Source organism: Astatotilapia calliptera, chromosome 13 (assembly GCF_964374335.1).
Source record: "Astatotilapia calliptera chromosome 13, fAstCal68.1, whole genome shotgun sequence".
Taxonomy (NCBI): domain Eukaryota; kingdom Metazoa; phylum Chordata; class Actinopteri; order Cichliformes; family Cichlidae; genus Astatotilapia; species Astatotilapia calliptera.
Window position 1 is genome coordinate 2,825,881 of NC_137434.1, and position 15,375 is coordinate 2,841,255.

Below are 15,375 nucleotides of genomic sequence, written 5' to 3' on the forward strand. Positions count from 1 at the left end.
ACATGTTTGATTCAGCTTTAAATTGATTCACTTATCTCTACGCCTTCAACATTACACACAATACAAACAAGGTAAAGATTTCAGTGTGACTGGTGAATTTAATATAAACTGAATCGAATTCTTTTAAAATTCTAGAAATAAAATGAAATGAAAAGACTTATTGTCTTGACTCTACACATTTGATTCATTTACAGTAGGTTTTGTGAGGCGTCACTTGACTTCTTGTTTCTGTCTCTCAAAAGGGTTTTTGTGTGTTCCATTTCAAAACAGCCAAAAAGACCTGCAATGTCCAGCTGTAAAGGTTTAACAAACCTAGTAAGACTAGTAAAGACTCTTAATACTTATCTAAACTGAACATTTCAGACTGCACATCAAGAATCTTATTTCTTAACTGTGAAGTATTGTCTGTAGTTGATTAAAAAACTGAATTAATTTCAATATGATCCTGAAACACAAGATGTTACAAAAAAACAACAACATGATAGAATAATCAGGATAAAAGTTTTTATTACTAAGTGATCTTTAAAACATACTCACTTTGGAACACATTTGGACAAAGTGAGGATGATTACCGTGTAACTGGCTGTTTCCTCTCTGTCGAGTGGCTGTGTTACATACAGATTGCCCATCTCTCTGTCCATTGTGAAACGACCAGCAGGAGGCAGATCAGCTCCAGGACCAGTGATGCTGTAAAAGAGCTTCTTTTTTTTATCGTCACTAGAGCGGATCTGGAAAAAACACACAGGACGGAGTTAGATCACTCTCACTGTCTATGGTAAAGGTTATGCAACAATAAAGAAGCTGTGGAAGTTCATCTTCAAAAATATCAAGAGATTCCTCAAATCAACAAGATTGCTAGATTCTCTAAGCACTTGGGATTTTTTAAATGTGTTTCTTTTTTATCAGAAGACAAGCTACAGTTACTAATTTTAACTAATTAGCTTACTGTTGGTGCTAACCATTTTAATGTCTTTTTTTCTATAATATCATCTTTTACCTTAATTGGATAATGTAGCAGTGAAGATACACAGAAAACGGGGAAGAAGGAGAAGGGAAACACACACACAGGAAAGCGCTGCACGTCAAACTCAGACTGCTGCACTGCAGCCATGTGACGTGTGGTTGCCTGCTCATCCACTGAGCTCACGTGGCCCCCAATTCACTTTTATTTATATTGTACCAATTCACAACAAAAGCCGCCTAAAGATGCTACAATATTTGAGAAAGAACCTCAAGAATCAGCTGGTCTGGAAGCACTTAGTGACAGTGGGAAGGGAAACCACTCTTAACAGGAAGAAATTTCCAGCAGGACCAGGCTTAGCATTTAAACGCTGAAATTTCAAACACAAAATATGAATAAACATTTTACTTTCTTTCCTTGCAGTGGATATCAATACATTTATGGTGAGACAAATTAAGCTCAACTGTATGTAAATAGGGTGAAACATGACTCTGTATGTGTGTATGTGGTCTCTGGTTAGGATAAATCTGTTATTCTAATTTTTCCCCCAGGTGTGGGACAGTTACTGTTGACTGCTAATATCTTGCTCTCATTATCGTAAATAGCAAATAAACTTTTGATCTGTATTTAAGAAATAACGTTTCTTTCACCAAAAATGTACATATTTTTACTCAACTAAAGTTAACAAGGTCAGCTTATGACAAAGACACATCCAAGAAAAGTGAAAACTCTGCAGATTCAATAATGAGAATTCAAAATAGGGGGAAAAGACTTGCTGACTGCAGAGGAAACATAAACATTTACAATGCACTTTAGTGTCAAATTCTTCACAAGGTCCTTCAGTTCCTCATACCTGAGCTACTTTCAGGGGATAGGTTCCTCTCTTATTCTCAGTAACACTGAGTGGAGGAATAACCCAGTCTCTCTTCCTCCTCCTCACCCCTCCACCAGACTTGGGGGATTGAAGAACAGACACTTGTGGATCATTGGTAATCTGGGAAAACATGCAGAAAGCTTGGATAGAAGAACACTCACAAATTGACAAACTGCAATAAAGACTACAGATTATATTGTATATCTCAGAATTACACAACTTAGAGAAGTGAGAGGTAAGTCAGAGGGAGTGATGGAGACTTGGTAGAAAACAAACCTAATAGTAGGTTTTGTGCCTTAAAGAGACTTAGCTCAGAATCAAACAAACTTTTTTAAGCTTCAAGATACTGTCTCCCGGCCCATAGCATGAGGGATAACTTTGTGTATCCCAAAGTCTACTGGAGAGGACGCAGAAGCAACTGTTAAAAGCTCCATCCATGGACTTCCGTTTTCCGGTGTTCTGACAAAACGTCCTACTTTGGCAAAACGTCCTACCGTAAGTAGTTTATGCACATTTCTGCTGTCACAGAGTAATTCCAGCACAAATGTAAGTAGGTATGACGGTTTGCCACGTAACTTTGCCCATTAGAGAATGCTTGTAGCTCACATTCATAAAGCCAGGACGGTTTGCCACTTCATTTTACCCATTAAAGTATGCTTGTAGGTAACATTCACAAAGGTAGCATGGTTTGGCACGTAATTTTACCCGTCAGAGTATGTTTCTAGCTCTTATTCACAAAGGTAGGACGGTTTGGCACTTAATTTTACCAGTCAAAGTATGTTTGTAGCTTATATTCACAAAGGCAGGACGGTTCGCCACAGAATTTTGTGTTGTGCGCATGCGTAGAAACAACGGGTAGGATTTGTTCTTGTTCTTTTTTCTTTCTCTTCTTCGTGTCCTGAAAACTGGGACTAGTATGGGAAGAAAGCAGGGGCTTACGCGGTTGCTTTTGCAACCTGCTGGGGAGATATTGGTGGGTGGTATTGGTTTTTTTTTTTTTTTTTACGCAGTGATATGTTATTGTATTGCATTTTATTTCTGGGGTGGGGTTGGTTGTCATGTTTTTTGTTGTTGTTGTTGTTGTTTTCGTCCCCTCCCTTCCCTCCTTGGGCAACTCTGCACATAAAAATGTGGGACTTCCTTGATGAGTGGTAATCTTACCTTTGTTAGCTGGAATGTGAGGGGGTTGAACCACCCAATAAAGCGAAAGAGAGCCTTATCACGCCTGAAGCAATTTAAGCCCGGGATAGTTTTTTTGCAAGAGACTCACTTGCAGGATTCGGATCACTCACGCTTGGCGAAATGTTGGTCAGGACAGATGTTTCACTCTAATTTTAAAGCAAAGGCCAGGGGTACAGCTATTCTTATCGATCGGAACATCACATTTGTTCCATCCACTGTTGTGTCAGACAAAAAGTGTCGGTTTATAATAGTGTCTGGCAAACTCTGCGACAGGTCTGTGACCTTGGCCAATATTTATGCACCCAATTTTGATGATGTGCAATTTTTTCTACGCCTGTTTTCACACCTCCTGGACTTAAATACTCACTCTTTAATTCTGGCGATTTTAATCTTTATTTGGATGCGGTTTTAGATCGTTCATCCCCCAAAGCTGCTACTCTTAACAAATCTGCAACTTATGTCAAGTCTTTTCTTGAAGATTATAGTCTCACAGATCCCTGGCGGTTTTTGTTCCCTACTGGTAGAGACTATTCCTTCTTCTCACATGTACACCACACCTACACTAGAATAGATAATTTTTTATTGATAATTTGCTAATTAATAGTATTGGATTCTGCAGCTATGAAAGCATTACTGTCTCTGATCATGCCCCCCTCGTGCTCAAAGTAGCTTTTCAGGGCTGCGACTCTGTGAGAAAGCTCTGGAGATTGGATCCATTGCTGCTCACGGATGAACAATTTGTTTCTAACATCTCTTCTAAAGTTAAAAATTTTCTTAACGAGAATAGAACACCTGGTATGCCAAACAAGACGGTGTTGGAAGCTCTGAAGGCATTCCTGAGAGGAGAAATCTCCTCAGTGGCAGCATTTAAAAGACAGTGTGCACAGCGGGAGCAGAGGCTTATTTCAGACCAGATTTTAAACATCGACAGGCAGTACGCTCAGTCACCATCACTGGCGCTATACAAAGAACGCTTAAGTCTACAAACCAAACTCAACCTACTTTCCACTCGACAAGTGGAAGAATGTCTGATTAGAAACAAGAACGATTTTTACGAACATGGTGCAAAGACCGGTAAGCTTTTGGCCACTCAACTGCGTGGTATTAGGGCTAAACAAATCATAACCGGAGTGACGGCAGACAATGGAGTGGTGACATTTTTTTATATACATTTTCAATTCAATTCAATTCAATTTTATATATATATCGCCAAATCACAACATAAGTCGCCTTATGGCGCTTCACAGATACAGAGAAAAAACCCCAACAATCATATGACCCCCTATGAGCAAGCACTTTGGCAACAGTGGGAAGGAAAAACTCCCTTTTAACAGGAAGAAACCTCCGGCAGAACCAGGCTCAGGGAGGGGCGGCCATCTGCTGCGACCGGTTGGGCTGAGAGAAGGAAGACAGGATAAAGACATGCTGTGGAAGAGAGACAGAGGTTAATAACAGATATGATTCAATGCAGAGAGGTCTGTTAAGACATAGTGAGTGAGAAAGGTGACTGGAAAGGAAAAACTCAATGCATCATGGGAATCCCCCGGCAGCCTACGTCTATTGCAGCATAACTAAGGGAGGATTCAGGGTCACCTGGTCCAGCCCTAACTATATGCTTTAGCAAAAAGGAAAGTTTTAAGCCTAATCTTAAAAGTAGAGATAGTGTCTGTCTCCTGAATCCAAACTGGAAGCTGGTTCCACAGAAGAGGGACCTGAAAACTGAAGGCTCTGCCTCCCATTCTACTTTTAAATACTCTAGGAACAACAAGTAGGCCTGCAGAGCGAGAGCGAAGTGCTCTAATAGGGTGATATGGTACTATAAGGTCATTAAGATAAGATGGGGCCTGATTATTTAAGACCTTGTATGTGAGGAGCAGGATTTTGAATTCAATTCTGGATTTAACAGGAAGCCAATGAAGGGAAGCCAAAACAGGAGAAATCTGCTCTCTCTTTCTAGTCCCTGTCAGGACTCTTGCTGCAGCATTTTGGATCAGCTGAAGGCTTTTCAGTGAGTTTTTTGGACATCCTGATAATAATGAGTTACAGTCGTCCAGCCTGGAAGTAATAAATGCATGAAGTAGTTTTTCAGCATCACTCTGAGACAGGATATTTCTAATTTTAGAGATGTTGCGCAAATGGAAGAACGCAGTTCTTACATATTTGTTTAATATGTGCATTGAAGGACATATCCTGGTCAAAAATGACTCCAAGGTTCCTCACAGTGTTACTGGAGGCCAAGGTAATGCCATCCAGAGTAAGAATCTGCTTAGATACCATATTTCTAAGCTTTTCGGGGCCGAGTACAATAACCTCAGTTTTATCTGAATTAAGAAGCAGAAAGTTAGCGGCCATCCAGGTCTTTATGTCTTTAAGACATTCCTGCAGTTTAACTAATTGGTGTGTGTTATCTGGCTTCATGGACAGATAGAGCTGGGTGTCATCTGCATAGCAGTGAAAATGTATGCTATGTCTTCTAATGATACTGCCTAAGGGAAGCATGTATAATGTAAACAGAATTGGTCCTAGCACTGAACCCTGTGGAACTCCATAATTACCTCAGAGTGTGAAGAGGACTCTCCATTTACATGCACAAATTGGAGTCTATTAGATAGATATGATACAAACCACTGCAGTGCAGTACCTGTAATACCTACAGCATGTTCTAATCGCTCTAATAGGATATTATGGTCGACAGTATCGAATGCTGCACATTTGAATCTACTGTTAATGTAAAAGATTTGCATGGTTTCTTTGACTCCATTGATATGCCCTCGCTCCCCCCAGGGCTCAGACAGACTCTGGAAGCCCCTGTCTCAAAGGCAGAAATTCAGGTGGGAATAGCATCTATGCAATCTGGGAAATCTCCAGGTCCTGATGGATTTTCTACAGACTTTTATAAAAAATTCTTGGATGATTTGTCTCCCTTCCTTTGCAAAGTTTTTGCAGAATTGCTAGACTCTGGGGCACTTCCTCCTTCATGCTACCAGGCCTGTATCACAGTGTTACTTAAGAAGGGCAAGGACTGTGCTTCTTATAGGCCTGTATCTCTGTTAAACACGGATGTTAAAATTCTGTCTAAGCTACTGGCGCACAGGCTGGAAAAATTCTTCCTGCTATAATCTCTCCCGATCAAACTCTAAACTTTAAATCTCTAGACTCACTAATCACTTCATTTATTTGGAATGGTAAACATCCCAAATTGAAGAAATCTATTTGTTAAAAAGTCCTCCGGCCAGGGCATGCGTTACCTGCATGGGAGGAGCATGATTCCACCAGGGGCCAACAGCCAATCAGAGTGTTCACCATTCTCTCCTTGCTGTGGCAATTAACTAGCATACATGCACACACACTAAAATGCAGACATTAACAAAAGTTGCTTACGAAGTATCTCAAAAAACGCAATATACTGCCAAAACAGAACCATTTGTCATTTATGAGATGCAACAAAAAAACGTTTTGAAATCATTGTGATTTCAAAACAGTTTTTGAGTTTTTAAACAGTTCCAACCTGCTGCTGCACTTTTAGCTCTTTACCCTGTCTGAGTACTCCTCATGAGCCGGCTTGTCGCTGTTACAATCCTCAAACCCAGCTGTGCCATCTACCCGCTCCCAAGCCTCACTATTAACTTGTTCTTGGCCAGTGCATCAACCTGAAAGCCTAGGTCCTGACGGTGGAGGCAGTATCATTAGTTCGAGTCACATATCAGGAGCTCTCCTATGGTTTATTAGACCTTTGGTACTCACTAACACACTGTTAGACATTTTATTGTATTTTTACAGCAACTTACTGGCAACACTATTGCCAGTAAGTTACTGTAATTACTGATCTACAGTATCTTTACTGTTGTGATGTTTTACAGTTCAACAGCTTTACTGTAAACGTGGTTTACAGTTAGAAAGACTTACCGTGATTACGTTTTATAGTATCACTGTACTGCAAATGTGGTTTATGGTATAACACTGTAATTGTGTACAGTATAATTTGTTTAGACTGTAATTGTGTTTTACAGCATATAAAATAATATTAACATTCATATTCAATATAAGAACATTTACAAAAAACAATATAATTCAATAAAGTAGTCTCAGAATAGTGAATTAAACCAACATTTATTGTTGATATTTTTTTAACAAGAAAAACATTTTTCAACTGAATAAAACTCAAAAAACTCATTCAAACTCAGAGAGCCGCTGGAGGAAGGTGGTGATCCGAGGGCTGATGCTTGTAACCTTCCTCTTTACGACACGACCTGTCTTGCAGCTTGTACCAAGTTTTGCAGGGCATTTTGTTTCCATGTCTGGATTGATCCTCACAAAGAACCTTTTAACGGAAAAAAGGCTGCTTTAATTTCAAAATTAAAACATACATTACAGCAATCACCTATATGTTTCTGCAACTGTAGTCAAGCTATCACATATATTTCATTCTTAAATGGTGTAAGCTTTAATGGTGTAAAGTATTTACCTCTGTATCATCTCCAGTGTGAGGGACGCTGACTCCTGATACTCAAGGTTGAAAACGTAGTATGACGCAAAGAAGACAGCAAGGGTGCTGGCAAAGTCATGCATCTGCTCAGGCTCATAAAATACCTTGCCCTCCAAACTGATCATCCAGCGGCTTGCAGACATGAAATTATTCCCTAAAAACAGACAAGAGTCCAATAAGACAATGTGCTCACCCTTACAAATAAGGTTTCCACAAGAATGCTGGATAGCAGGCCTCACACTGTAAAAAAATAGAATCCACACAGTTTGCTGCTGTTTCTCTTATTATTTATTATGTAATGAAAATTATGATCAATTACAGGAAAAAACTGCCTAATGTTTTGGCATTTTGGCCTGTGCTGAAATGTTAGGCTGTTTTTTCCTGTTGGTCATTGTGTATAATAAATAATAAGAGAAACAGCAGCAAACTGTGTGTATTCTATTTTTATACAATATAAAACAGACAAACCCCTGTTAAGTAAGTTGTTGTGGGTACAAATACCACAATAATTACATAGATTTTTTATAAAAATATTACAAGAGGATTGAAACTATTTACTTACCAAGCGCTATTACCCTTGGTGTGATGGGTAAGGTCATCTCTCTCTCAACAGACATCTTGGTGGAAAAAGCCTTTAAAACACAAACACTGAGGCTACATCACACTGTCAGCGCAGCCAGCAAGGGCAGGAGAACAGCAATGCACCACACTGGGCGGGAAAAGACAGAGAGACAATTGTTAATTTAATGTTGCATTTATTTAACCCTTGAAAAATATATTTACATAAGTAAATAAAAGAAAAAAAAACACACAACCCATCTTTTCCAGAATAATTCAACTAATTGCTCTTTTGACCAACCTAACACAGACGTTACACGGTTTTCCTATGAAAAAGACCCTGGAAGACGTTGTATTAAAGGAAAAAAAACATGCTCCCCTTCCCACCTAAAAAAATAATAAATATTAAACTTAGGTTGGAGTTCCTCGCGCCACCAACCTAATGTTATATTAACTTTTTAATGTTGTGTACTGCAGCTCACACAAAATTAAATAAAGCAGGCTAACCTACATGAGCAAGCTCAAAACTGGATAAGATTGTTTTAGCAGTCTCTAAATTTCCAAAAAAAAAGTTGTCTTTCTTTATTCTCATTAAATGTGTATTTTTACCTGCTGCTTTAGCTGAAGCTAAATGTCCCACTGTTAGCGTGGCCAGCTTCTCAATAGTCATAGAACAGAAGCGCAGGAGGACAATGCACCACACTCGGCGGGAAAAAGACAAAGACTGTCGTTGCGCCTGTGTTCTTCGCCCCTCCCCGTGGAAAATATATATCTAAATATATATTTAAATAAGAAAAGAAAAAAAACACACACAACCTATTTTTTCCAGAATAATTCAGCTAATGTGCTATTCCGACCAAGCTAACACTGATTTTAAGCCCCCCCTCCCTCCCACACACACAAAAAATATATATGCTCTTAAGAATTAATAAACGAGTATGTTAGGTAGGAGAGTCCTTTGCATTACCTTATGACGTCCCGTTTACAGTTTCCACACAGAGGTCCAACAATAACGAGGTGCAAAATCTTTTGTCCTCTCGAGCATATCGTAACGAAGAGTTAACAAAGTTGGCCTGTCTTTCCTCTCCTGTCAATCACTGGATCACAGGTCATGTCAGTCAGGATATGGAGTGGTGGTTGGTAGAGGTGGTTGGGTGGGCGGGGCCAGCAAGCATTCAGCGTGTGTTTCACTAAGTTGGGTTGACTAGTTCCCAGAAGAGTTCTGTACATGTTGCACGTTCAGTAAATGAGCAATTCAGTTACTGCTCGACTGAGAAGCCTCCGCCAAATTATTACAATATTCTCCACTGACTGAAGTTCGCCTTTGGCAACGCAGTGGCAAGCACACACTTGCAGCAGCTGTGCATGTGCATACAACTGCATGCAGCAGATTAGATGATCAGAATTCTTGAACCTTACACACAGGCAAGTCCCCTAAAAAGTCAAAACCATAATACTTTCACTGGTATCATACTGACAAATGGCATAGGTTGGAGGAAAATCTGGAAATGGTTGGCAGTGAAAGAGTTAAAATGTAATGCACTATTGCAACCAACCACTGAAAGAGTAAAAATACACAAACAGTATGATGAACCATTCAAATCACATAATACAGTAGCACTACTGCTAATGTGTTAACGGTAGGTATAACTACTACCGCAATTTTAAAAAATACAGTAAGTAAATGTAAATAACCTTAATATACCCATAATGCAAAGCAAATTACAGTAATTAACTGTAGAAATGTTTTCAGGTAAGTTACTGGGCATTTTGTGGTATTTTACTGTGAAAAATACAGCAAAGGTTAACAGTGCACTTTGCTGCCAAGCCTTCCAGCTTCGACACAGTTGCTACTTAGGTCTTCAGTCTGGAAATGGCTATTTCCCAGCTCAATGGGAGGTTGTCCTGACTGGTCTGTTGGAAGTAAAGCTGCCATTTCCGGCCTCCTCATTGGCAGTGTTGTGGGCAGAGGATGAGGAGCTCGCAACCTCCATTCCAGCTGCTCCCTCTTTCAGTAGAAAGTGGGGTTCTCACAGCCACAGCTCATTTCACTGGGCTCCCTGAAGTTCCAACTACAATCATTAAGACTATTTCTTCTATTCTTGTGCATGAGTGAGCCGTTACTCCGACTGATTCTTGGGTTGCTATGGTCGGAGAGTGTTGGCTGTTTCTGTTCTAGCAAATAAAGTGACTGAGTTTTCTGTTTCTAACCTGATCAACTTAAATGTTGAGAGTTGTAAAAAAAAAAAAGCAAACTCTTGAGTCTTTGTTTTTTGTTTGTTTTTACCTGTTCATTGGGTACATGTAGCTTTAGCCTTTTTGTGTCCCCTAGGCCACAACACACTTCATCACAGACTTTTACAGAAACTGTCTATTATCCACCTGTATAGGCCTCTTCAAAACCTGTTTATTGTGAATCAGTGCATCCCACCACAGGAACTACTTGGTTGCGGTGGTGTGTATATCATTCAGTAAGACCTGTTGCCATTGTTTTGTAAGGATGAAGAGGATTTTATGAAAGGGGGAAGACTGTTCCAGAGTTTCGCCATATTGGGACCTCCACAGTAGCCGGAAACACGTGACCTCCACAGAAATACGTTCCTGCATGGATCATCGACTGTGGAAGCCTTGCAAGTGAATCATTATTATTAATCAACATTATAAAGACACTATTTGTCATGTTAAATTTACTACACTACCATTATTATCTGAGCTATTATTATGATCTATTTATTTATGCTCCAGAAAGAACCACGAGGTCCTGTTTGAAACGGATGTTATCGATTTCATGGTCTAAACCTAAATCTCATGGCAACAGAGCCTTCTCTGTGCCAGGTACCGGACTCTGGTACCTGGCACAGAGAAGGCTCTGTCACTTAAGTTTGTGCAGATCTAATTTGTAGATCTGCACAAACACTGAACCACTGAACCAGTCCATTTTAAATCAGTAAAGATTTAAAATGGACTGGAAATAGACTTACAACCAAGATGGATAAATATTTGAAATCAAAAACTAAGGGCTCTGAACTGGGCCCTGGACAACATTCTAATCAAGAAGCAAAAACGGTGAGCTCGAGGCAATGTACAGCGAAAGTTATCTTTCATTTGGAATTACTTTCACTGGAGATCCGAATGCAACGACTTTGTTATTTTTGGTGTGTGTGGAAAAGCTCTTAAACAGTGCCAAGGTAGCAAGCTTGGTCTTTCCTCCCCACTGCTGTCAGACTCCACAACAAAGACTTTAACTGAACAAACACACACATCCACACATGTGCAATAACACTAAGTGCAATAATCTTTTCTGGCATCGTTGTATTTTTACTCAGTTGTATATAGCATTCGTATTCCATTTTTATCTTATTGTATATTTTTATTCTATTTTATTCTACTGTATATAGTATATTATTTTATTCTATTCTGTACAGCTGTGTACTGTATTTATTCTTATTGTATTCTAATTTTTGCGTCATAACTTTTGCACTGTCCACTTCCTGCTGTGACAAAACAAATTTCCCACGTGTGGGACTAATAAAGGTTATCTTATCTTATCTTAAACACCATTTCTACACAAAACATCCCTCACTTCAAAACAAGAACACAGGCTATTTTGTTCGCCTGTATGAACACGCTGAGAAACAGGTAACTTTAATGAGAAAAAACGCAAATGTGTCTGAAAGAGCTCTCAAAGCTAGCTACTTAGTAGCTGAACTTATAGCCAAATCCCAAAGACCACACACTGTAGCAGAGACATTAATACTACCTGCCTGCAAAGTCATTGTGAATGAGATTGCTCGGCCCTGACGCGGGAAATAGCCAGTGTCCCGCTTTCAGATAACACAATTGACAGACGTATCGATGACATGTCTGCAGACACTAAAAGTGTGGTTTTGGAGAAGATACGCATCAGTGGGAAGTTTGCAGTGCAACTTGATGAGTCTACAGACATTATTGGACAAACCCAACTCTTGGCCAATTTGCGTTTTGTGGATGGGGACTCCATCAGAGAAAACGTTCTATTTTGCAAGGCACTGCCAGAAAAAACAACAGGAGAGGAAATGTTTTGGGTTACATCCAAATATGTTGAACAAGGAGGACTTAAGTGGGAAAACTCCACAAGTGTCTGCACTGATGGAGCAGCAGCCATGGGCGGGCACATCAAAGGTTGGTTTAGCAGAGTGAAAGCGATACACCCAGATGTTATTGTTATGCACTAATTTCTGCACTGCGAGGCACTCATTACTGAGACTTTACCAGCAGATCTGGAAAAGTACTGGCCCGTGCGTATGAGCTGTGGAAAGAGCTAAAAGTGTTTTTGAGTGATGAGAGGTACAACGATGCAAAGCTGCTTGCAAGTGAGGAGTGGTGTGCAAGGCTGGCTTACATGGCAGATATATTTCAGCATTTAAATGAACTAAGCACACAAATGTAAGGCCGAGATGAAAACCTGCTCAAAAGCACAGATAAAATAAATGGATTCCATTCAAAGGTGCACCTCTGGCAACAACATCTGGAAAGTGCCAAGATTGGCATTTTCCCGCTCACTCAGAAATGGCAAGGAGATATGAAAACTGCCACACTGTGTGAAATAATAGGTAAACATTTGAAAACGCTTGAGGAGAAGTTGTCCATTTATTTCCCCTCAGTATCCACTTGAATGGCTTTACTGGGTAAGGACCCATATAGCTCAGCAGCAGTTTTTGAAAAGGATATGACTTTGCAGGAGCAGGAGGAACTAACTGAACTGAGACAAGGCCGTGGTTTAAAGCTAAGTTTTGCTGATCTATCTTTGCACAGTTTACGGTTGACTGCTGCCATGTAGTTCCCCATTCTAACAAACAGAGCAATTTTGACATTGCTCCCATTTTCAACAACATATTTATGTGAGCTAAACTTTTCAAGCATGGCTGCTATACAAACCAAAAACAGAACGAGATTAAGAGCTGTTGAGGAAGAGCTTTGTGTATGCCTTTCTTAAATTCCTCCCAGAATATGATCTTTGTGTTCATCTAGATAGGCCCAGGTTTCTCACTGAGTGAGTATAAACAAACTGAGGGACCAACTTTCCATTATATGTATTGTACAAGGCTACAGTGTGTCATTTTGGAAAACGTTTGGTTGGTGGTGTGCCACAGGATATTTGTGATCTATAAAATGTGCGGCGACTCAAAAAAGGTTGAAGAACACTGCCATATAAAACCTGCAGGACACCGGCCCTTGAGGTCTGCAGTCCGCACCCCTGTTCTAGATATTTGTTTTGTGTAAATGCAGACGTATCTCCAACTCAAACTATACCAGCTGCATTCAGGAAACCAAACTTTGATAATGCTTTTATTTATCCACAATATATTCAGTTAAAATATTGTTTTCATTAAAGTGGAATTGTGCTAGTTTCAGTGGGAAATGTATGCAGCTCATTTAAATAAAAAGTTCAAAGAGCTGTGAAAGGTTGTACATTCTTATAAGGATGTGTTGTTTCTGTATCGTCTCTCTCCTGTTAGACTCAACCATCATCTGTTTACTGCTCTAATATCTTCAACATCTTCAGTAAGTTATATTGCACAATTATGTCATCCAATAAAAAACATTCACAGCTTCATACTGCCTTCCATTTTTATCTGCAACATACAAGGATCAAATGTTTTTACTTTATTTTTGGGATATGGGATATTGCACTTAAACCTAACTAAAGCTTTCAGACAGTGGTCATTGAATATAAATGTGTCTGTAACACAGTAACACAGGTATAAATGATGTGAAATAGAAATACATACCTTGAAGTCTTAATTTAGCTCAAGATGCTGTAGATTCCCGTCAGTAACACTTTCGGTCCGCTAGTAAAACGTAGTTCTATTAATTCAATTCAATTCAATTTTATTTATATAGCGCCAAATCACAACAAAAGTCGCCTCAAGGCGCTTCATAGATACAGAGAAAAACCCAACAATCATATGACCCCCTATGAGCAAGCACTTTGGTGACAGTGGGAAGGAAAAACTCCCTTTTAATCTGCGGTTGATTACCGGAACCGGATGTAAGTCCCAAAAAAAAAGAATTTTGGAACTGAAATTGAAGTGTAGAAGTGAAACTGAATGGTGAGAAGTGAATCTGAAATTATTCGAGAGCTAAATTTTTAAAGGATAAGATGCAGTTTCAAAGCAAATGAATTTATTTTCAAACTATAAAATTCAATTTCAGTTTAGTGATGATAATTTTCAAACCAATAAATTGAATTTCAAATTAGGCTAATTCATATTCAGTTTTTAAAAGCATTTATTCAAGTTACAATTCAGATTCAATCTGAGCAATTCAAATTCAAATTTAACTTATTCAAATTCAGTTTCTGGTGGCACAGATTTCTGCCCATAATTACATTTGTAACATATTCATTTGCATCCATTTCACATGTATGCAAATGTCTAAAAATACACAACATCCCTCTGGCTCATTTACAAAACCTTGTGTGCACGATACACACAAAGCATGTGTATCAGGTGCTGATGGGGAAACAGATCCCTCTGGATCCCTCTGGATGCTAACTAAGCTGTAAGCTAATCTGATGCTAACTAATGTAAATGTTACCATTCTCACTGCATCAAATAGGTAAAGGTGATGGAGGAAGTTCTGTTCCCCCCCCTTTAAATCCTCATGGTCAAACACTTCAGGCATTTTCTCTCTATGCTCCTGAGGCACCCATACGTGCCACGGATGTGAAGAAGAGCATTCATCCGAAAATTCGCAAGAGTTATTGTTCAAAGCATCATTTACCATGGTTCACTGCTGACATCTAGTGGAGAGTATAAGAATAGCATGATTGTTATTGTGTCAAAGGTACTGTACAATTTAGCAAGTGTGTAGATGTTCCTGTATAGTTTACAGCGAATATCTACTGTGTATAAAATCACAAGAATTATAAACTCACTCAGTTTACATACTGAGTTGGTCCTCTGGAAGTGTTTTTGCGACTAAGCTTTTTTTCTAGGTCAGTGTTAACTGACTAAGAAAAAAACGAAATCTTATTTATTTTGTATGTCTTCACTTTATTTTCTTGGTATACTCTTGTATTCTTCAGCTATCTTTACCTGAGCTGTGGTAACGCACAAATTTTCCCACCATGGGATCAATAAAGTCTTATCTTATCATTTCAACCTTCTGATTATTAGACCTACTAATGAGGTCATCTACTAATTGGACGATCTGATTAGTGGGTCGTCCGATTAGTAGAGAACTCTTCCTCCTGAGCTACAGCCAGCTACAGTTTCTGGGAATTTAACAAATGCTTTCAGGACTTTGCAGTTATTTTTAATTATCATATTT

At 39.2% G+C, this 15,375-nt stretch overlaps 2 protein-coding genes across 3 annotated transcripts in view; both read right to left on the reverse strand.

The window, feature by feature from the left end:
* LOC113035008 (B-cadherin-like) overlaps positions 1–15,375 on the reverse strand; it is a 70,015-nt gene that overhangs the window by 40,645 nt on the left and 13,995 nt on the right. The window contains exons 2-3 of the mRNA XM_080287819.1: positions 1,815–1,955; positions 573–728 (exon numbers count right to left, since the gene is read on the reverse strand). Coding sequence (XP_080143945.1) covers positions 573–728; positions 1,815–1,955 — 297 coding nt within the window. The remainder of the gene's footprint in view (positions 1–572; positions 729–1,814; positions 1,956–15,375) is intronic.
* LOC145419723 (uncharacterized) lies at positions 7,109–9,158 on the reverse strand. Of its 2 annotated transcripts, XM_080288079.1 has the most exons (5): positions 9,029–9,158; positions 8,671–8,833; positions 8,066–8,167; positions 7,483–7,657; positions 7,109–7,338 (listed from the first exon to the last, which is right to left on the reverse strand). In XM_080288079.1, the coding sequence occupies exons 3-5, from the start codon at positions 8,118–8,120 to the stop codon at positions 7,188–7,190; spliced, it is 381 nt and encodes a 126-aa protein (XP_080144205.1). In that variant the 5' UTR covers positions 8,121–8,167; positions 8,671–8,833; positions 9,029–9,158; the 3' UTR covers positions 7,109–7,187. The 2 variants fall into 2 exon arrangements, with proteins under 2 accessions (XP_080144205.1, XP_080144206.1); XM_080288080.1 differs by lacking the exon at positions 8,671–8,833 and having other exon boundaries at positions 9,029–9,131.

Bases quoted from the DNA above. Each gene is read 5' to 3' on its own strand.
- LOC145419723 (XM_080288079.1), bottom strand. From the start codon at position 8,120: ATGTCTGTTGAGAGAGAGATGACCTTACCCATCACACCAAGGGTAATA. The intron at 7,658-8,065 runs GTAAGTAAATAG...GTCTGTTTTTAG, and splicing joins ACCAAGGGTAATAGCGCTTG to GGAATAATTTCATGTCTGCA. The intron at 7,339-7,482 runs GTAAATACTTTA...TTCCGTTAAAAG, and splicing joins ACACTGGAGATGATACAGAG to GTTCTTTGTGAGGATCAATC.